A 22,114-nucleotide genomic window follows, 5' to 3' on the forward strand; every position below is an offset into this window, starting at 1 on the left:
GGGAAAAAAAACACACCCAGTGTGTGTGTGTGTGTGTGTGTGTGTGTGTGTGTGTGTGTGTGTGTGTGTGTGCGCGCCACATAAAACCCCGCTCAGATAACCTTATCTGGCGATAGAATGTTATCTGTCATCCTGATTATGTCATATGTTTTCAGCCGGGCCCGATTCTGTGCAGCTATAAATAAAGAGGCCATAAAACATCCTGGAGGAGGTCCGCCGTGTGTAACGGCCACGCACTCACGCGGGCGGTAATTGTGACGCCTCTTAGAGCGAAGACGCGTTGTGTGGTGGGAATACCCCCCCGTCCACGCACGCCGCCGCCGCTCCAGCGAGCGCACCTTTTGGCGACCGGAGACGCGCCCCGAAAGAAAACACACTTTTACACCCACAGAGACGAGCTCCTAAATCTGAGGATGTCCTTGTTAGTAAGCAGCCGAGGGTACGGCGGCGCTCTCAGCCGCATCATCAAAGCCCCAGCAATTACTCCCATGCTCCCTCGCTCCGGCATAAATCTGCTCTTATCTCGGCTCGCTGCAGGATCAGGGAATATCGGCTCCAGCATCTGCTCCATCTACAAACCCGGCCACTAAAAGCACAACAAAGTGGCTCTGCAGGCATAAATAAAGCGAGGAGGGGGCACCGGAAGAGCGCGAGAGGGGCACGGCGAGAGGAAGGGAGAATGAAAGATCGGCAGACGGAGGCGCACGGCTGTGTGTTCCTGCTCGACTCCTCCGCCCCGGGCATTTTGCTCTCATTCACTCTGCAGTCTGTCAATCAGCCTGTCAGGAGAACCTTTAGTGGAATCTTCAAGGAGCTCCTCGCAACTCAGGATGAGATCTTCACAGGAAATGAAGACATATGGAAAGGAGGAAGAGCGGCGGCCCGAGTCGGGGCGAAAGGTCAAAGTTGAGGATTTAGCAGATATGAAGTTAAGGCTGGCATGTCGTATTTATTGGAGGGGTTAGCGTCACCGCGGCCTGTTCGTCTGAGGGCCTGTGAACTGTCGAGACGCCGGGATCAAGGCTCCCCCGGACGCGTCTTTTTTTTTTTTTTTTGACATTATTAACCCACTTTGTTCGGAGACGTCAGCACATTCCAGAGCAAACTTCGCCCACACCTGGCTGAAGCCCCGGCCCCGGCGCAGACGAGCAGGTCCTTGGCACTATTTTTAGGAGGATGTTTATTTTTCTCACGGTCAGACCAGAGCAACATCTTTCATTGCGACCTCTTTATCGCAGCTGTGACCCTGACCCCCCCTCATCCCCCCCATCCCGTCTCCTGTACTCCGGCCGCTCCTCGTTCCCCTTCTCCTCAGCGAGGGCCGCGAGGCCTCGGCGTCCTCGTAGAGTCGAACTGTTTCCAGTAAACGTTATGAGGAAATACCTCAGCTCCAGGTGCTGGCTGGGGGTCAGGGGTCGGGGGTGACGGTTCACACGCCGCCCCTCAGGGCTCCCTGAACCCTGACCTCGCGAGCCTGATGAATAGCGTGCTAACGAGGACCAGCTCTGCCCGCACTGTGTCTGCACTCTCTCTCCTTGTCTCTGCCTCTGATATTTTCCTTTCACCCTCGTCTCACTCTCCCAGGGGCCGATCTGGCAGCGGCGCAGTAGTAATACATATACCTGATGAACCTTTAAAGTGCCGCGCCATCTGTCGTCTCCCCTGGATTTATAATTATCATCATATCACATTCAAACTAGGCACCGCCGCACTCTTACATAACCTAACCCCTATCTAGCGGCGCATGCAATACTTAAGAATAGATTGAATAAATTATTACCGGGTGAGGTGTTAAATCTCGGCCCGCCATAGAAGTGCTCTCCGTCTAATGAGGCTCCTCGCCGCCTCATCTCTGGCTCCTATCTGCGCACAAGTGAGAGGGCTAATCACAGGCCCCGCCGTGAGCCGTCCACCCACACATACGTGCACGGATGGACCCGGCGCCGGCGTGGACGCTGGGCTCACATTTAGCGCGCACATGCACACGCTCACAGCCCGGGGCCATTTGCACAGTCGTATTATAGAGCCAATTAAAGAGATGAGTCTTATTAGCGGAGGTGTCCTGGCCCTCGTTAATCACTGGGGTTTCCTGGCAGGGGCTGGTGACACGCAGGGCCCTCCGTCATATTTATGAGGCCTGTCTCATCACGCCCTTATGAGACACCCATCCAAACTTTACCGGGATTCGTGATTTAGCAGCGCCAGCTTGGCCCAGAAATCTGTTCAGTCATCCGCGGGTCACCTCTGAACGGGCTTCAAGGGATCTGGAGGAGCGGCGGGCACCGGCGCCGCCTCGCTTGTTTGCATGCTTTCACTCCAGCGGTAATTGAAAAGCCATAATCTTGTTTCCCGTTCCTGCAGGGGGAGCCGCTTTTATCCTCGGCGCGGAGCTCGGGCCCCGCCGGGACGAGTGGAAGCCGCGCTGCAGCAATGACGCGTCGCGAGGAGAGAGGGTGGGGAGAATCGGATTCCAGGGTAACCCAGGGTAAATATCACCCCGCTCCCAGCTGAAAACCCGTCTTGTTTTCTCACTTCGTGGGGTCCAATGCCCCGCTCAGACCTCTGGACCACCTGCAGCTCTGCCGATGACAGATTCCCTCCACACTCTGGACCATCAGTGCCAAAGGGAGACATAATCCTCCTGCTTCTGTCCTCCAATTACAATGGCCCTGTCACTCGTTCACTCATTCAGCATACCTTTGGCTGCTCTGCCTGTGTGTCAATACGGAGGAAGCCGACAGGAGGCAGACAGTGTGTTCCCACGACGCTCTATTCATAGCCCTCCACTGGAATCTCTAACCTGTTCTGGCCTGTCTCATGAAACCTGCTCCTCATAATGAGCCGCATTGATCCTTTTTCTCATCCCCACATTCACCTTGACATCTCTGTTACGGCCCACGGAGCGTCTCTTCTTAATCCGGGAGGGATTCTTTCCGTTTACACGCCATCACATATTTAGTGGCGGCGCCGCGCGCGGGTCGAATGGCGCGGCTCCAAAGGGGACGCGAGGCGCTTGAAGACGCGTCCGGCGCTGTCGGGTCCGGGAGCTCGTCCATCTGCGTGTGCGCCTGATCTAATGCAGCTCCGGGTAAATGATTTTCCAGGGTCAGCTGCTTTGCTCTGCCCTCACAAGCCAAGGAGATTACAACCAATGCTCTCATTAATGATTTAGCCACGGAATTAAAATTCTATGGGTTCGTGTTCGTGCGGCATACTAGACACATCTCAGCAGCTCCACCGAGAGTTGGGATCAATTATATCACAGAGTGACGGTAAATGTGAGTTTTAAATGGCAATAAAAAGCCTCTTTTTCCGGTGAACTCTGCACATGCATGCGTGAGTGCTGCTGCTCGGGCCTCCTTGACCCCGAGGCTCGAGGTCCCACTGGCGGCTGAACTGATACGGCCGGTGGAGGCCTCTGGGTTATCAGTGGTAAATAGAAGCCCTGCAGAGGCTTTGGCTCTGATTTAAACCCAGCAACCCTGACCTCAGCAGCACAGCTTAACCCCAGTCAGCTCCAGTAGAGGCACTACTGTGGGGAATAAATGACATGGGGGAAGAACATGGCACAGAAACTATGAGACGTGGGCATAAAATACTTCAACGTGTGTTAAACTACCTAAAAGGTTTCTCTTCGGCCTCCGCATGCATGGACGCCGGCGACAACAAACACTGGAGGGAGGCTGCAGGGGGAAGGGCTCTGTCAGCTGACATACGACAGACTAACGCGGTGATGGATGAGTCTCTTCATGTCTCACAGACAGGACATGAAGGGAGCTCTCTGCCGGGCCCTGCTCTAATACGCCTGCATTGATCTGAGCGTCCCTTTATTAATCACCCACTTAACAGAGAAGTCTCTGTTGCTTTCAGCCTTTCTTCATGTCCTCACTTTTATCATTAGAGCAACCATGGTGCTCTTTGTCTCTGCAGAACAAGACACGACTCTTATTGCAGACGCTCCTTTTGATAGTCACACAAACGTAAAAGCTGTCGCATATGACGGCGACACATATGCATAACCTTTCAAGTAGATATGATACATTTACAAAGAGTGACACTCCTCAGCAACAAGACCAACCTTGGCTTATACCGCCCCCTAGTGGCATTAGTTTAAAACAAAGTCTAAAAACTTTATTCAAAAATCACACAATTCTCCAAAGACAAAGACTGAGAATGTGAGTATAGTGTTGAGTCCAGATTGAAGCCACCACAGATGAAATGTGTTGATTTTTATTCAAAAGTTACTGTCTCCAGACAAGTACAAATCAGAAAACAGAGTGACCGAAAGAGGATGAGATAACAACTTAGAGTGTAGGCATGAATGGAGAAACAAAACAAAACACAGAATGGCCAAAAGGAAGGAAAGAAATAAATTTGTATATATACACACGATCTAATAAGAATTTATACCAATGTAGTGGTAGGTAGCAAACAATAAACAGTACTTTTTCTTTAAAAGAATTTTCTTTACTTACATAAAATAATTAGGCAAAACACATATAGGCTGTTCATCTACTTTATCACATTACATCAGACCACCTCATGTTTCATGATCTAAAAAGCCAATTATCCACCTTAAAACATGACTGATCCTCTGACATGGAAGATTACTGTGAGAGAAGGTGACCTTCACAAGCATGTTTAAGGCTTAAGCATGGAATGACTACAAAATAAAAACCTCAGTAGACAAAACATTTCATTAAAACTTGTATGTGACAAATATATGTCAAAATCTAATCTTTGTCTAGCTGCCACAGCTCTGCTGAATAACTTTCATCTTCAGTATTGTCTGAATGCCTACCTTTCACTTTTAACATTTGAAATCTGTACGTTTTTTCGTGACAGGACTTTAAATTTTTCAGAAAACCTTAAAGCTGAATTTCACAAGTCTTTTCATCCGATTTATCCAAACTAATTTACATGTAGGAAAAAAGGTAAAAACCCAAAGACATTATTATCAAGACAAAAAGAAAAAAATAAACTGAAAAATACAAATTTAAAAATCTTTCTTTATGCATGGCTTTAACATGCTTTCATTTTTTTTGTTTTACTTACACGTATCTCAAACTCTGTGACTGAAGGTTGAAAAGTTGAAAATAAGAAAAACCAAAAGCACATATATAAAATCAGCACCGATTGTTATATAACGTTTATTTAAAATGTAGAGACCCATTTCAACTGCTGGATTTTAGGAGAAGAGATGAAATTTTATTTGACAGAGCTGCTTTTCTCCAGAGTCCACATAGTGACACTGCTGGGTTAGAACTCTGCTCATTGCTGAGGGGGGCACGTTTCTCTAGTAGATGGTGGGTCAGGGGTTGACCAAATCTTGGGGTAAGCTCTAGGACTCACTGCTTAACAGTGTGAGGCATTGATAGGACGTCGGGAAATTTCACAGCATAGCGGGGTCCTGATTGATTCTTCATGACATCTCACCATCTTAACCACCAGTGGTTACAAGGACCTCATATTAGGCCCAACAGCAGGAAAAGCTCGTAAGAGATAGAGGGAGGAAAAAAAAAAGCACAGAAACAAAGACCTCCATCCACTTGGCTAACACGTTACAAGCAAGCTACTACAGTCTGTTTATAAATTACTACTTCACACCTGGTAACTTACTACAATTGTAAAAAGGGTTAGACAAACAAAAATGTTTTAAGTTAAACACACCAATTCATCCCTGTAAAAAAAAAAAAGAAAAAGAAAGAAAAAAAAAGCTATTATGGATTTTTTTCAGACACGTCTCATTTCTAATAGGTTTGGAAGTGGCCTGTTACACTATTTCTCAATAGGAAGAGCTTACCCAAGATTATAAAAGTAAATATTTGAAACAAAGTCCTCTCTGAGCAAGCAACACTGAGTGTGGGTTGTCATTGGTCCACGTGGAGTACAAGCCAGAATTTTTTTTCATTTTTGCTTTTCTTACAGAAAGCACTTCTGTTTTCGCATCTAAAATTCTCTTTAAATACAAAGCGCCTTTTTCTGTTGTCCCAGCGTCGAACTCATCTGGCGGTTAGCTTAAAACATGGACACCCCAAGGACCTAGGAAAAAAAAACAAAGCAAGAAATGGTCATGATTTATTAACCAAATGTTAAAATATAAAATGCACATTTTAAAATGAAGTGGCAGGAACTTCACTTGCTCATAGCAAACAATAAAATGGCCTGCTATGTCAAATACTAAAAGCAACTTCTACTGCACAAGTTTGCATTACAAATTCACATCGACAAGAAAATTAAATTACACACAAAGATTGAGTACCACCGTGTTGAAAAATTGCAGAATAAAGCTTTAGTCCGGCTGAAAAATCTACTATACAACATAATAAAGATGACAACACCACAATGCTTTAAACTAAAGAAGAATAACAACATGTCCTGATGTCAAAATGACTGATTTCCATTTCAAAATATAACCTCATCAACAGCTACATAAATGCACCTTTCCAGCACTGTGGAGAAGTAACTCAGAGTGGGACAAACCCGCTGAGCTGTGGTGTATTGGGCTGTGTCAGAGGTTGTGCAGCTGAGAACTGCAAGTTGTTTCTGTGCTTGAACAAGCTTAATAGAAATAGACATTAGGAGTTTGGGAAAATAAAAAAATGGTTTTCAACTTCGATACAGTTTGTGACTACGAAATTACTTTAAGCTGACAAAGAACCAAGCAGTACTCTACACTGAGCCCCGCAACGATGAACCAGTTAAACCAAGGTGGAATGCAAGTTCACTCTGAAACTAACTTAGAAAAAGACATAAATAAAATCTTGTTGATGTGGCAAAAATGGTGGATTCCTGACTAATATAAAATGGTGCATTTGAATGCAATATATGCAGCTGAACACATTTAAATGTGTTGCAGAGCCCTTCAATATTTCAGTGAACCAAATCTAAGTGCAACCTTTGATTTGAGTAAATCAAACATCATTTCTACTCTTAGTGAAGCAGACAAGCGTCCTCAGTCAGCCATCACACAAACATGCAGCAGAAAGACATTCAACACTTGGAATATGCTGTTGGCATACAGGTAGTGTGGAAGTATGAAGATGAAAGAAATATAACTCATATTGGTCATCAATCAGATTTCCTTACCGATTCATCCATGATTGAAGCAGGGTCAAAGTAGTCTGGCTTGAGCTCAGATCTCTCACGACGGTTCTTAGAGGGTGGCTACCAGAGGAAGAAAAACATGTTTAGAGCACATAACATCTTGCTTCTGCAGCTGCTTTAGTAAACAGACAGAAATAACAAGCATATGGAAGCATATGGAAATACAGCATTCTGATAATCTGGAATGATCTTTGCACATAATGAATTTAGAGAAAATTCTGAGTTTTTTGGGTGGTTGAAAATGACATTTGGAGCTGCTACACTAGGGATGGCATCCAAAAAAAACTAAATTAATCCTGGCATTACACTTCTGTGGTGCTGGCGTAAGTGAATGTTGTTTCAACAATGGCAAAGATCTGTTGACATGCGTGATCATTTTAAAAGCCTAAACACCAATTATTTCCTTCCCCTAGTCAATCGTCATTTAAGGAGGTCTAGGAAAGCCTGTGGCATCCTAACCAAATCAAATATTTTCTTGAAATAACTTAGTTAGCAGATCATGCACTTAAAACTAACAACTAAATTTGACAGCAACTAATTTAATATCAAGATAAAACAAGGAAACCAACTAAAACATGAATTAAAAGAACAAGGTTTTACACAGAGTCTTAAAGCAAAGAGGGGAATAGAACATGAACACAACATGAACTCTCACAGCATAAAATGTAAAATTTAACATCAAAAAGAGGGGCAAGGTCAGTGTTTTTACTTTTGAAGACCTGAAAAAATGGACATGTTGAGTGTTTAATTTCAAATTCCCTGTAGTGGTATACAGATAAAAAAATACAATCCTACCATTATTCATTATTTGTTGTACATTATTGTTGGACACTGAAACGTGTGTTCTCAGTCAGCTGCAGTAGAGCCAAGAACCATTTGAATTTGTTGTTTGTTTTTTAGCATACAAAAATCAAAACAATAGGAACAGAAATCAAAGAAATTCAGGCAATACCCAAGCCTGCTGTACACAAAGGCTAACAAGCTGTTCATTCAGTTAGTGTATCTCACCAGATCAATGTCCATTGTGTCAAAGTCCATGCCTTCATTAAGGTCGTCCATACGACCCTCAGATGACATCATCACATCTTCCACAATTGGCTCTTCATCTTCCTCCATAAGACCAGTGCCACGACGACTGGAGGAATAAACATTAAAGTAGTATTTTAAAATTTCTAATGAGATTTCCACATGCACTACTTGGTGCCGGCGCATCTTACATAGCATGCTGCAGATTGGTTCTGAGCTTGGCGTAGTTCATGGCTCTTTCCTGCTGCTGGCGTGCCTCTTCTTGCTGCCTCTGAGCTAGCATCCACGTCACCTGGGAACTAAAACCACAGAAGTACATTAGCATGTGTTTGGTGATTTACCTGGAGATAACACATGTATGGTATGACTACAGAGATAGCCTGCTTGCCTAATGCCTTTGAAGAGCCCGCATTGGACAAATATACAAGCCAGCCGCTGTCCCAGTAGGGTTGATGCTTGGCAGACTGTTAACCAATAGCGTTTTACTACTATTTGTCCTCAAAATGAACAGCGCACAAATGGGTAATTACAGTAAACCCCGTCCTAATGTATTCTGGCTCACGCTGCTGTGATGTACAAACCTAAGTGAGGCAGCTGGACGTGAGCCTAGATATATTTATTAAACCTTGTGGTATGAAGCATTCAATTGCAGGGAAATAACGAATAATTAATTAAAAGGTAATGGTCATCAAAGAGATTCAGAAATGCTGAGCCAACACAGCAATTTAGTTAGGAAAAAAAAGAAAGTTAATGAACGGCTATAAAATTAAGTGGTGTAAAAATATACTTTGGCACAACACAAAAGTTTGATGTTGTGTGCAAAGCTGAATTAATGTGTGAAATATCAATATTAATTATGGCCTCTAAGGAAAGCTGATCGTGTACACACCAATTACAGCAACAGTGAAGCAATTTAACATTGAACAGTGCTCAAAGAAAACGTTTGTGTTACACATGCCTGAGCTTTGCCTTTAGAGACTTTCCTTTTTTGATTTTTCGTGTCAAAGTGAAACTAGTGTTGCAATTTAAAAAAACAGACTGTAAACATGCAGCCAGGCCACAATTTACAAATATTATGATGCTGTAATCCAATAATAAAAATAGTGACAAGGTTGTAAAGCTAAATTGCATAAAGTACCCCAGCTTATAGCAGGCTTATAAAGATGTAACGTGAACAGTATTTTATTAAACATTTAGCTTTCATGACCCTCTATCGTGACAGACATCTCAAATGCACCAATAGAGACATGCATACTTGTAATCCATAGGTGTTTGGTGGTGTTGAGGCGTCTGTTGATGGTGCTGTGGGTGTTGGTGGGGCTGCTGCTGATCATGGGGAAGAGGGTACACCCCCATGAAGCTGTCATCACGACCTCTTTTAGGGTCCCGCATGGCAGTGGAGGTGAGGTGAGGGGATGGCATCATGACCGGTGTCTGCATGCTCGGCTGCCACACCTCACTACTGCTACTGCTCTCCTCTGGAAGGGAGGGGTCAGAGTGTGACATAGTTCATGTTAATCCACTTTCTTTGTTTGCGCTAGTGCTTCAGAATTAGTTTAAAGTGCAAACCACTTCACACCCTTAAGCCAGAAAACACCAAATTGATGTTGAATCATTATGTGTCTTTGTTTTCACAGTGACACAGACAACTGGTTTATACAATTGCACTGGAACTAGTCATGAAATTGGCTTAATAAAAACTAAGCGTACAAATGCTAAGATGGGTTGAGTTTGACCGAGAACCCTAAAAGGCTTAATATTTAATACTGTGGAGAAGTCACCAGAAAGACATTCACTCGACCCAGATTTTAATGTGTTTTCGCCTGAAAAGAGCCTGACTGGTAAAAAGAAACTCTCCCACCATCTGCTGTTTAATCTTCTCATCCATAAGACTGGATGTCAGAACCAGACTTGCAGGAAAGCATCTAGGTTAATCTGGGCTCCATCTCAGCCTTGGTCACATAATTGCTGGGCAACAGGTTATGAAATATAATAATATATGTAGCTTGAGATTGCTGTGATTATTGGGAACTAGGGGGCTTGAATTTACAAAAAAAAATATATCTAGTTTCAAATAAGGCATGGGGGAAAAAACCCTACAACACTTGTTATTAAGCCTATATAGTCATTTAAAAACAATTTTGTCTTTTCAAGTGCGTACCTTCTGGTAGCTTTCGCTTCACTGCTGAAGTTCCAGCTGTAGCAGCAGGGGGCTTGGCCTTCTTGGAACGAATGGAAGAACCTCTGCTGGAGTAGCCACTCATCACTGACATGGTATCGTCATCACCACCAGCCTGCAATGAGTTCCTGTAGGAGATGAGGGGAAGCCAGCAGTCCTCTCGCTGCAGGGCCATCTGGAACGTCATGAAGCGCTCCAGGTACATGTGACTGTAGAAAGACACGAGGTCAAACACAAAAAGATGACAATCAAGCCATGTATTCATTTTATAAAGAGATAAACTCTAAATACAACACCAGGTGCATATTGCAGCTTGGGGGTGTTAAAAAAAAACACACCACACACAAATCAACCACTGGCACATCAGAAACACCAGTTGCACCAGTTGTCACAAACACCTGTTGCAGAGAAACCGAAGCCTCCCAGCAGTCTGTTTGGCAGAGAAAGAGAAAAAAAACCTACACTGTCCTCTTGTCTTGTCTCATAAGCTTGGAGGAGAACTCGCTGAGGATGTCCAAAAACGCCAGGTTGAGGGGAGGGCCTCCTTCTCCCTGGGGGCTAGGCTCCTTAAACGCAAACTCGATACCATCCCTGAGTTTCAGAGACAGAACAAGAGGAGTTACAGATTGCAAGCAGAGGAAAAGTGACTTCACATTGTGTTTGGTTGCCTAAATGGGGCCAGGCTAGGACAGCAAAGCAAATAACTGTGTTGTATGTAGTAAAATGTGTGACTCAAAATTGGAACAGCTTGTGCAACAGTGTTGATTAGTGCGTGGTTCCTTACAGAGAAACAGTAAGCCACCAGTTTTGTTTTTATAACACTGTTGCTTCCGTGTGTGCTTGAACAGACTAACATTGTTTTTACAAATACTTTCAGTGAAGGATAATGGCTAAACTCCACATCCTATCACTTAAGCCTCTACAAAGTCCAGGGGAAAGAGTCACATGGCGAGACAAAACACAGTACTTAAGGTGCAATTTGTCTAACATGACAGTTCCAAGATGCGAGGCCAAAAATGTAACAAGAGCACAACCAAGCCTTACTTGTGGAGCATAGCGATGGCATCTCTGGTTTTGACTTGGTCGAGACCGAAAGTTAGGGAAAAGCGCCGAGCCAACTCTTTGATCCCACAGAATGCGGAGGAAGAGCGGTCAAACCCATGGCCCAGCTCGGAGAGCATTTCGTTAAACAGCTATCCGCAAGAAAACGTTAACAATATATTAACAATCTCTTAAAAATGAGATAAATATTAAGAATATCACAAAACCTGTATTCATTATTGAGCAAACAGTACACTTACCTGCTGCAGACTGAGGATAAGTGTCTTGGCACACTGAATCTTGTCTATTTGCCGAGTCTTGCTCATAGTCTCCTTGATGATATCACCATAATCATTGTAATACTGGAAATAAAAAAAAAATACAACATTACTAGGGCATAAAGACCTAAAGGTGTCTGATGTACCAAATCCTTTATGATAAAGTAAAGTGTTGCTTAAAATTACCCTCATGTACTGTTTGAAGATATCTGCTCCCGTCTTCATTTCTACCACACAGTAGATTATGAGTTTACAGTACGCCGCCAGGAGATTTCTTCTTTTGTGCAAAGCTTCAATCTTTACGGCCTCGTCATCCTGCTGCCCATCTGGGAAAACACAAAAAGCGCTGCTATATAACCTGCACAGTAGCAAAGTTGAATTTACTTGCTCTCCCTGACTCGTGGAGCAGAAACTAAACAATGTTCTACAACTGCACATCTGCATTTGTACCTGTGCTATTTGTGTCATCGTCCTGGTCAATGAAGACATGGTTCAGGATGAAGGAGAGCAGTTCAGACTGCAGCGAGTCCTCTGGGGAATAGACCAGGGGCTCCAGGTGTTCCCTGCCTCCAGACACCATCTGGTGGCTGAAGATGAGCAGGAGATCACACAAGATGGTAAATGCCTGTGGGAGGAAAGTAAGGAGAAATCTAAGTAGAAAGTCATTTTGCACAAGCACAATACAAAGACACTGAAATTAGGTTATAATCAAGTTAGCTGACTTTGTATCAAGCAGACTACTGTTATCTTTGTGTCACCTGTTCTTTCACAGCTGTGTTGACATTGGTGAGGTAGCGCTGACACATCATACAGAATGCCCGCATCTGCTTCCTCAGGGTCACCAAGTCATCCTTATTCCAAACAGATTTTTTGTTTACATTCCATATTTCGCATTTTAAACTTATGATGTTGTACAGTATAGAGACGGTGAAATTAGCATAGAAGACCCCACCTTCCTAGAGCTGCCTTCTGACGACTTAGCCAGGTGCCAGAGGATCACGTAATGGGTACACTGTAGGGAGTGGATGACGATCTGCTCACAAGAAAAAAAACATTTCAGAGTCCCATTAAGTTGTATAGTGACAGAAAAACCTTTACAATTTGGCACATGGTATATTATTAACCTGCTCAGGCATATCTCCATTCTCTATGCCTGTGTTGAGCAGCTTGAAGTTGCTGGTAAACAGGTCCCACCCTGATAAGTCATGTGCGCTGCAGCAGATTTCAAGAAAATGATTTAATGCCTTAGTCACATCCTCAACATGTAAAAATTCACTGGCAAATTATTGTTCTATCCTAAAAAGATATAGTGAATGTACATAAGGCAGAAAAATGCAATACTTGTGAAATGCGGTGATCCTTTTCAGTGTGGACAAAACCTGATAAGCATCATCTTCATCTGCTTCATCACCCTGAAGAGAGAAATAGTGGAGGGTCAATGATGAACTGTGAAGGTCTTTATTCATATCGTAAACATGGAATCATCGATCATAAACATCCCTCCAATATTACCTCTTGTAAAAAGTCTTCCAACAGCCTGTTGAACTTGTCCACTAACTCATCCAGTAGCTGTGATCTTGCAATGTCCACCCTGTTAAAGATTGTGAATTCTTCATTGCAGAGGGCATGGTAAGTCTTGGAGCAGGCCTCCAAAACTTCAGTGTCTGTGTGCTTCTCCACAATTTCCTTGATCTGGCGCATTAGGGACTCCAGGTGCTAGATAAGAAAGAATTAAAGTGATTTCAAATCATTTTTTAAACAATAAATCTAGATTTTAAGTATTTTAAAAGGCATGCTAATGTGATTAGTGAGGTTTCATAACTTCTCTTGTTTTACCTTCTCCAGGCGCCCTGTGGTATAAATTTCCAGGTCAAAGAACTGAGGCAGCTGCAACAAATTAGTCACCTTCTCTGCATCCACAGCATACTGCAGAACAAACATTCAGCATAATGATGTGTTGTCATTGGAGGAAGAAGATGCACCCAAGAGTGGATATTTTAGTAAAATGACTAAGTGTCAAACCTTTGCTAGTAGAGGGGGCAAAGCCACAGCAAACAGTTCTGTCATTCTTGTCCTGTCATCCAGCTGAGTCTTCTTCTCTTTAGCAGTCATTACCTGGTCATAGGTGCAACACGATGATGGTCATGCTCAGTTTTTATTGTCTCCTAAAATCCTTTTCCTCTTTCAGTACAATAACATGTGTAACATAATACGTATTAGATAGTAAGACCTCATAATGACTGATTTAGGAAATCAAGTGTTTTTGTGTTTGACTTGCTTTGAAATTAATAAAATACATTCTGGCCACTCTTACCCTTTTTCCTGTGCCTCTTCCAACAGGAGGGTGGCATTCAGCAGCCTGACGCACAGTACACAGCATGATTTCAATCAATGCTGTCTCTTGTCTGTCTGTAAGAGCTAAATAAAACAAAGTAATTAGAATGTACTTGTATCAAACCTGTCCCCTAAACTCTAACATCACCAACATACACCAACATATACCTTCCTCTCCTGGTAATGGTTCATCTAGCAATAAGCTGATCATACACTCCCAGTCCTTCAGTAGCTCTGCACCACATTCCCAAAGGGAGTCCACTAGGTATGCTGCGTGCTCATGGAGCTAAAGGAAACAGATGTTCATACAAATGAAGGACAGACTGCTTATGTGGTGACAATCAAGACAGAAATTACCTCTTACGAGTGAGATTAGAAAACGAAGAAAGGAAATTATCATATACCTCGCTCTCCAAGAAGAAGAAGACAGTGGTCTTAATGAGGTTGGCATTGGCGCTTTGTCTGCCTCTTCTCTTGGGAGCACCTTCCTCCTCTGGTTCTCGTTGGCTGAACAGTCTTTGGAAATAGCATTGATTAATTACACATTAAACAAAAGAAACCACCCAATAATCATTCAACAGTCAATCTGACAAGTGACTGGTCTTTGTTAGATGTTCAAAATTACAAAATAAGCCCTACTTTACTTTACAAACAGGAGTTTTAAATCGCTTATGAAGTACTTTTCACAATAGTACAATGCATTAACCCAAATATTTTAAATTATTGACAGAATATAAAAAGCTGGAGGGTTTTGTCTGTATGCAGGTTTTAAATTAAAAATGTTTTTCCTTCTCCATAAATCTCCACAATATTTAGATATATACACGGGTAATTTTTTCTTGACCTTGAAGTAGGATAAGTTTCTCAAGCTCCTTCTTTAACATCTACTTAGTGACACATGTTCTAGCCAACATACTTCTTAAAGAGGAATTCTCCAGCTGCAATGGCAACAGGCCTGTGTGCTGAGTAGACCAAGTGATAGACACTCTCACAGTCTTCAGGCGTCAACACCTCATCTGTACTACTGCAGAGACAAACGGGAACAGACAAACAAGTGTTAAACGAAGCTAAAAAAAATAGCTGCATGCAGTGCATATTTGTACTTAATATACAACTATGGGCAAGGCCTTGATAAAGAAATGACAAGTTACTAATACATGTCAACAGTCCAGAAGTATGGACAACCAAACCAGATAACAGAGAAAACATCCACTTACTTCAAGACTAGCGTGAGTAGTTTAATTGCTTGTACCGCAACATCATACTCTTTGTCAAGAGTCATGGAGACAATACGGTCCTATTCAAAGAGAAAGGTGGTCGGGTCACAAAGTTATAGTTATGAAAACGGTTATTTGATTAGTGCAAGAAATCAGTCGGTATAATCTAAACATTCATAGTTCAGTGTTTCTACAAGTAACCTAATGCGCAACAGTAGTTTGAGTTGCTGTGCACGAGTCTTCCAGGAGGTGGCGCTGACCTTGAAGCGACTGGTGAAGAGCTCCAATCTTGCATTGAGCTCTCTGTTGTAGTAGAGTCCCTGCAGAGCTGTCAGGCACTTGAGACGCACCTCTCCTTGCTGGAATAGAAAGTCAGAAGACAGACATTCACATAAACATCCGTCAGTTCCTAAGTTCTTGTGGAATCCTCTTTACAGCTGTCAGTCAGTACTGGAATAGCAGGTTTCAATACTTCTTTGCGGTTTTACTCGGTTTACTTCTGAATTACTGACATCCCATTTACCAGACCTTCACAATGACGCAGCCTTTACAAATTTAGCTCCTAACACTTAGTTTTAAAAAGTTTAACAAGGCTAAAGCCAGGTTTACATCGTTACGTTCTAGCAGGGAAATAAATGCCTAAATGGCATCTCAAAACACGAGTGGGGAAAAAATAGGAGCCAAGTACAGTAACCCACCTTATCATGCATTGTCCATCCCACATACTTCAGATAGCTGTCGTTGAGGAAGGCATCACTATAGAGTTTCATCCATACTCCAATCTCTTCTATACAGATGGCCCTGATTTCTGCTATTGAATCACTGTTGAACAATATTTGTTGAAAACAAAAAATGAACATGGTTTTCTGCACAAACATTAAATAAAACACTGATGTGATGTATGAAGCCATACCGATATCTGTGAACAAACACTCCTTTGAATATTGCATTCATCATGTTTTCTATCTCATCCTGATTTTCTTGGAGCTGAAATGACAAGAAAAACACATGAGCATATAAAGCCTAACTGTCCAGAATGCTACAGTAAGAGGTGACCTGGAGGTTAACATAACAAGACATATATAACACTCTACTGTGCCACCCTGCTGTAATATGGCTGCAGAGTGAACAGATGGATGCCCCGTGGGACTTGCTATTATATAACCTAATAAACTGACTATGCTTGCAGAATAACAGTCAGCCCCAACTCAGTCAACACAGGTCCAAGATCTACTGGATTATTTTAGATCTGCAAACACAATTAGTATTTCAATACATATGAAAGTAGATTGATGTTTTAACAGATAGTTGAACCTGTGATCTATAATTACAAAATTAATGCAACAATGGGGAATATTACATTTTCCCCCCTATGGAATTATATGTGGTGACAATCTATTTTGTCTCTACGTTAAAATATGTATGTGATTACCACTCATGCAAGTCACTTCATTCGGCAAAAATATTGAATAGAGAATGAGAAAACTGGAGTTGGATAGACAATTCAACAAATACACTGCTTTGCATGTGCCGCATGAATCACTATGACAATAGCTGTCATAGTGCTTTTACAAATTATGGCAGGTCCCACTCTGTAGCATCTTGGCAATGTGTCTTTATCCTAAAAAGGCCCAAATAGTATTGTCAAAGGTTAAAAATTCCTCAGACCCAGTACACTAGTGCTCTATAAACATGAAATGGCAGAATGTTTCTACATCAGAACGAGCATCTCACACTAAAACATTCTGGAGCTTCATCTGATTAAAATGATGAGACAGCATGGTTAGTACCAACTAGAGCAACTTTACCAACTTTAGTAAAGAGAGTAAATGCTGATGGATGTTATTTGGCAACCCCACTAACAATTTGTTGTAACTGCTTTATTAATGGACATAGCCCTTTGAATGTAAAACACTACTTCCCAATAATACAACCATAGCTGGTAAGAAATGTTCATTGACATCACGCTGAAATAGATCATGACAGATGAGCATAAAATATTAGGAACAGCCCAAGGAAAAACTTTAAAAAAAAGCGGGAAATCCTTTCTTGTGCCAACTCTTATCACACAGGACACCCATTATAATCATAAATACCACCAACTGTTTTACAGCCACCTTTGGTAAAAGTTACCACATGACACATTATAAAACAAAATCACTAACATTGTACTAGTGCTCCTAATCTTTATGAATCTCATGAAAGTATTTTACACTTGGTGTAATAATACGATAATGGACAATGTGGGCAATAATTTTACTCTAGTTGAGTGAATGCCGGCCCACTCAGTCACAAGCTTAGTCAACTAAACTGCAATGCAAAACCTATCATCACTCTTAAGTCAATCAAATCTGGAGAATAAAGTGTAAAAACACACATGAAGAGTAAAAATATTGTCACAAGACACACCGCTAATCCTCGCTATTAAAGCAGTGTAGATATTGTGTGTAAATCAACCTAGTTGTTACGAATTCTATTACGTTCTGCCTCTTTAAGATTGGGTCTTTAAATTAAATGTGTAAATGTTAGAATGAGAAATGTATTTGCTTAGACACAAATTAAAAATAACATGGTAATTTACCTCTTTTCGCTTTTGCAGGAGCAGTTCTAGCCTGTCGTTGGCCCTTTTGGCCACCATTTTATTTCTTTCTGCCTCGTACTGGCGCTGGGTGTTGTCCATGTTGATGCTCAGGTTAAGAGCTACATTCACCAGGGCTGTCATGAGCTTCATGGCTGTCATAAGAGCAACAAGTACAATCCATTGAACATACATGAAATGATTAGTAACTGGGCGACAACAGTCAATATAAAATGTGTATTTAAAGTGACACATACAGAAATAATTTGTAAAAATCTTGAACAACTTATAATTATTAGTAAACAAATTTGCACCACAGAAGACAACTAAATATTTAACTAAGCATACCCTAAAGGCGGGTAATAAACAAATTACACAAATTGACAAATTAAGGAACCATTTGTAGAAGAGCCCAATATAATTTTATTTGTCTGAATTAGATGTTAAATGGCACTATCTACAACCACACAAATACTAGGTGAACACCCGAGTAGGTGTGGTGCTTTCTCTATATATATTTTTTAACGTTATTTATTCCACATTGGGGCAGTTAGTCTCTGTATTTGCCCCATTCCCTGGGGGAGCAGTGGGCAGCCATGGTACAGCTGCCTGGGGAGCTAGTGTGAAGTGCCTTGCTCAAACACACACTGAAGTGGGGCTTGAACCTTCTGCTTCCTACGCCGATGCTCCACCTACTAAGCTACAAGGCCACATCTGCATTCTGTGCTGCTAGATTTCCAGCTTTAACAATTTATTTATGCTGCCCATTAACTCCCCATCCATCTCACACACCCATAGTTCATTTTACCTGCCAGTGTTGAGGTGTGTCTGAAGGCCCGGACTTGGGAGTCTGACAGTCCGGTGAGAAGAGAAATGACCGTATCCATCATGTATTCATCATAGATGATACTGTATTGACACTGGCGCACTAGCACTGAAATAAATTCACAAAAGCTTGATTTAAACTTCTTCCACTGGGGCCCTGCTATGGTTAGAGGGTAGTCACCGCTATCCTGCAAAAGGCACAAGGAAAAGAACATCATTATATTCATCGATATGCTTCTGGAGTCATTCTCTAGCCATACTAGTCATTCTGTCTCCTGATAAAAGATAGGCTTGAGAAGAAGAGACGAGAGAGTCGATATTTAGTGAAAAATGGTTACCTCATCAAATTCCTCTGTCATTCGTCGGATGATCTCAGAGTTCTGCATGTTGCGGAACATTTCTCCACTGACCACACCTGAAAGACGTGGAAGGTTGAAGATAAGACATTTCAATATACCATGAAACACAAACACAGAACATATTTAAAAGAAATATATAAGATAACTTCCAGAGAAAAACATTACCTTTACATCCTGAGCATTGGATAAAGAAGTTGATGAGGTCTAGTAGTGCAACATCCCTGTCATGTTTGTAAGACTCAATCCAGTCATCAACAACAGACTGAAGACAGAAGAGATACATATATTAGAACACAAACTTTGAAGAAGTACAAAATATTATTTATTTTTTCCTATTCATACCTGCATTGCACTCCTGCCCAGCTTGACTACCTCAAACAACATCATGTTTTCCATGCCATTCTCTTGGTGGTGGCCATTTATCCGGCCTGCTCCCTTCCCTCCTTTGCCTTTCTCCCCTGCTGCCTTCTTTCCCTTCTTTCCACCCTGAAACAGGTTGTAAGACAGAAAAACAGCATTAAAGTGTGACTGTTATTACAGGAAAAAGCCAGAGATCACTGTTTTTTTGTCATCTGCCTTCTATACCTTTCCTTTCGTTGAGGTTGTACTCCTTGCATCATGATCCTCAGAAAATTCTGTGTCTGATGAAAATCGGGTGTCTGTATCCCTTGTAAACACAACACACAAAACATTAGAATGAAAAAAAATATGTGCTCTTAAAGTTGATGATGTATAAGTTGAAGAGAGAACTTACTGCGTAAATGAGAACTCTGGCGGTATTTCTGGTGGTGCTATCATTTCTGTAACATCTTCTGGACAACTTTAACTTATGACTGGCTTGATATCCTCAGAAAATACAAGACAGGAAATGCAGCATGTGACCTACAATATAGGAGGAAATGATTTATTATGCTACACATTTCCAAAAAAGCAAACTAATGCAGACATGAAAGCATATCACCACAAAGACCATATCCTCTCTAATGAACAAATGCTTCTTTGATGTTGTTCAAATGAGGGGAAAAATATTTCACATGGTAACAGGGGGCGGACAGAAATGCTCTTGTGGCTCAGCATCCAAGCCATTGGCTCCCTCTCCATCTATGCGTCCCTGAGTTTACAGACAACGTCACACAAGGAAGACCGGAGCGTCTTCCTCAATGGCCAAATAAGGCACTGCCCTATCCGCCCATACATATCTCGACCAATCACAACACTGTATCAACATCAACAAGATACTGCAGGCCACAGAAACTATTGCCTGGCTGTGATGTGTAAATTAACAGAACATGTGTCTTAGAAGAGAGCAGGTGAAACTCTGGGAATAGGATTCTTACTTAGTTGACAATTCCAGAGAATTTAGATGGTCCACTTAACATCTAGGGGAGTGTTTTTGTATTTATAACAACAGATTGGTGTTAGAAAAAACAAACAAACTACCCCGTTGAGGTACCCACTTCAAACACCGTATGTTCATCGTCCACTCATAGGAGGGCATGAATTGCTTAGAGACATTAAATTAAAAAGCAATGGCATTTATGAGTTGCCTCTGTCATTGCCCCTTTCAAGGCCTGCCCAAAATATTTCACCCAGTCTCTGTGAATGATGCCCATCGCTCACCAAATGCGCGTGTTTCACGAATACACAATAATTGACGTAGCCTTACAGAATGAGGTGACGCGAGGCCATTCGACAACAATGTGAAGCAAATACGAGTTTGTGACTTTTAACTGAAGTTGGAGATCTATTGGCGTAAATGTCTGGTAGGGTGCCTATTTCCTTAAAATAGCGTTGTTGCATGTCAAGACGACGGAATTCTATGGGTGTAGACTGAAAAGTGGCGCCAAACCGAGCGCTGGATCTCATAAACTAGCTGCTGCGGAACGAGACTTTGCGATTTTATTTTAAACGGTTGTAGTGATATTGGATTATGTGATTTCCTGGACGTCAGATAAGCATTCCATGATCGACTCGGGTCCCTCCAACAACCCCAACATGGATCCGCTCTTCGTCGGGTCCTGTCAAAATTGACACCGGTGCGCTATTAGTGCTAGCACCATTCTAGCTCGGGAAGCCTGAAATTCGGCGTCTTAAGCTCATCGTGAGCTAGTTACATTTTGATAAACTAAGCGCGCACTCCTACGTGTAAACAAACTGCGATCTGCTAAGCACGAGGGCAGCGGTACACAGTCGGTGGAAAGCACGAACATGACAGCGTTTACTAACGCTACCATAGTTGGATTGTAATAACAAAACAGCGCAGACTCTACTGTACTAGCGCAAGCTAACATTAGCTAGTACACAATGACGCCAGTAGCTAAAATACCCAAGGATAATAACCGCCTTCTTTCTTGACATGGGCCATATCCAATGCTCGTCCGATGATAAATCCAACAACCACCAAATATGCGCTCCAATGAATACGCTGAAAATAACTCTCAGCAGTTAGCTACGCTAACAGCTACTGCTAACGTTACCTAAAAAAACATCACGTCCTTGCGTCCTCCATCTTGCCTCGGGAGTTCCAGTGCCGTATTGCATAAGCCACTAACACTTTGTTTACAAATATATAAAGTGCAACTAAGTTGTTTAGAACAATATTCGTTTCTTGTGATCGTGAAGTAAATATTTTGCGCGAGTGCGACAAAAAGCCAGTTGTTTAGCTGTCTAACAACCGAAGTAGCCGTGAACCGCGAGCTAGCGAAGCGACTTGGCTCAGGCAGACATCCGCGCTCAGGGCTCATCTGGAGCTAGCCTGGCTAGCAAGAGAGCTAGCAAAATACAAATCAACTAACTTCCAGATAGCTCTCCGCCATTTTACAGCTAACTTACCTTGTTATAAAATAAGGTCCCGGCGAAGTCGCAACTTCAACTATTCCTATGCAGCCCTCGTCTAATTTCCAACACGATTCGGCAAAAAGAGTTTAAAAAGTCGCGGTCAGAGGCGGTTTCGGACGTTCTCTCACCCCGCTCGCTCCGTAGTTCGGTTTGTTGTTTCGACGACCTGGGAGGAGGAAATCCTGGTGCGGAGCTACCACCTAGCGGCCACAATAGCCGTGTTTAATTCACCCTTGACGGCCCGACACCTAGCGGCCACTAACGCAACTGCAGCTGCCACAAAAGGTTGCTTATTCATTGGTTGAGCTAACGACTTGTTCATTATGTGCCAC

At 42.4% G+C, this 22,114-nt stretch overlaps 1 protein-coding gene across 3 annotated transcripts; it reads right to left on the minus strand.

The window, feature by feature from the left end:
• Nucleotides 1-4,214: 4,214 nt before the first annotated feature.
• stag2b (stromal antigen 2b) lies at nt 4,215-22,041 on the minus strand. 3 transcript variants are annotated; one of them, XM_029164492.3, is made up of 34 exons: nt 21,911-22,041; nt 19,699-19,826; nt 19,530-19,611; nt 19,287-19,430; nt 19,110-19,206; nt 18,924-19,000; nt 18,569-18,773; nt 17,764-17,915; nt 16,096-16,169; nt 15,881-16,004; nt 15,443-15,541; nt 15,183-15,262; nt 14,882-14,989; nt 14,370-14,481; nt 14,134-14,251; nt 13,946-14,049; nt 13,654-13,746; nt 13,468-13,557; nt 13,144-13,347; nt 12,973-13,043; nt 12,756-12,843; nt 12,584-12,664; nt 12,390-12,482; nt 12,082-12,256; nt 11,818-11,957; nt 11,614-11,715; nt 11,357-11,505; nt 10,775-10,903; nt 10,295-10,521; nt 9,389-9,611; nt 8,325-8,432; nt 8,116-8,242; nt 7,090-7,167; nt 4,215-6,042 (listed from the first exon to the last, which is right to left on the minus strand). In XM_029164492.3, the coding sequence occupies exons 2-34, from the start codon at nt 19,740-19,742 to the stop codon at nt 6,019-6,021; spliced, it is 3,822 nt and encodes a 1,273-aa protein (XP_029020325.1). In that variant the 5' UTR covers nt 19,743-19,826; nt 21,911-22,041; the 3' UTR covers nt 4,215-6,018. The 3 variants fall into 3 exon arrangements, with proteins under 3 accessions (XP_029020325.1, XP_029020324.1, XP_029020326.1); XM_029164491.3 differs by having other exon boundaries at nt 21,777-21,980; XM_029164493.3 differs by lacking the exon at nt 21,911-22,041 and adding an exon at nt 21,422-21,651.
• Nucleotides 22,042-22,114: the final 73 nt, after the last annotated feature.

The sequence above is a fragment of the Betta splendens genome, chromosome 10, assembly GCF_900634795.4.
Source record: "Betta splendens chromosome 10, fBetSpl5.4, whole genome shotgun sequence".
Classification (NCBI taxonomy): Eukaryota; Metazoa; Chordata; class Actinopteri; order Anabantiformes; family Osphronemidae; genus Betta; species Betta splendens.

Coding starts and splice junctions, on each gene's coding strand:
- stag2b (XM_029164492.3), bottom strand. CDS start 19,742: ATGATAGCACCACCAGAAATACCGCCAGAGTTCTCATTTACGCA. Junction 18,774..18,923: donor TGACAGAGGAATTTGATGAG/GTAACCATTTTT, acceptor TGCCTTTTGCAG/GATAGCGGTGACTACCCTCT. Junction 13,348..13,467: donor CCACAGGGCGCCTGGAGAAG/GTAAAACAAGAG, acceptor TTTCTTATCTAG/CACCTGGAGTCCCTAATGCG.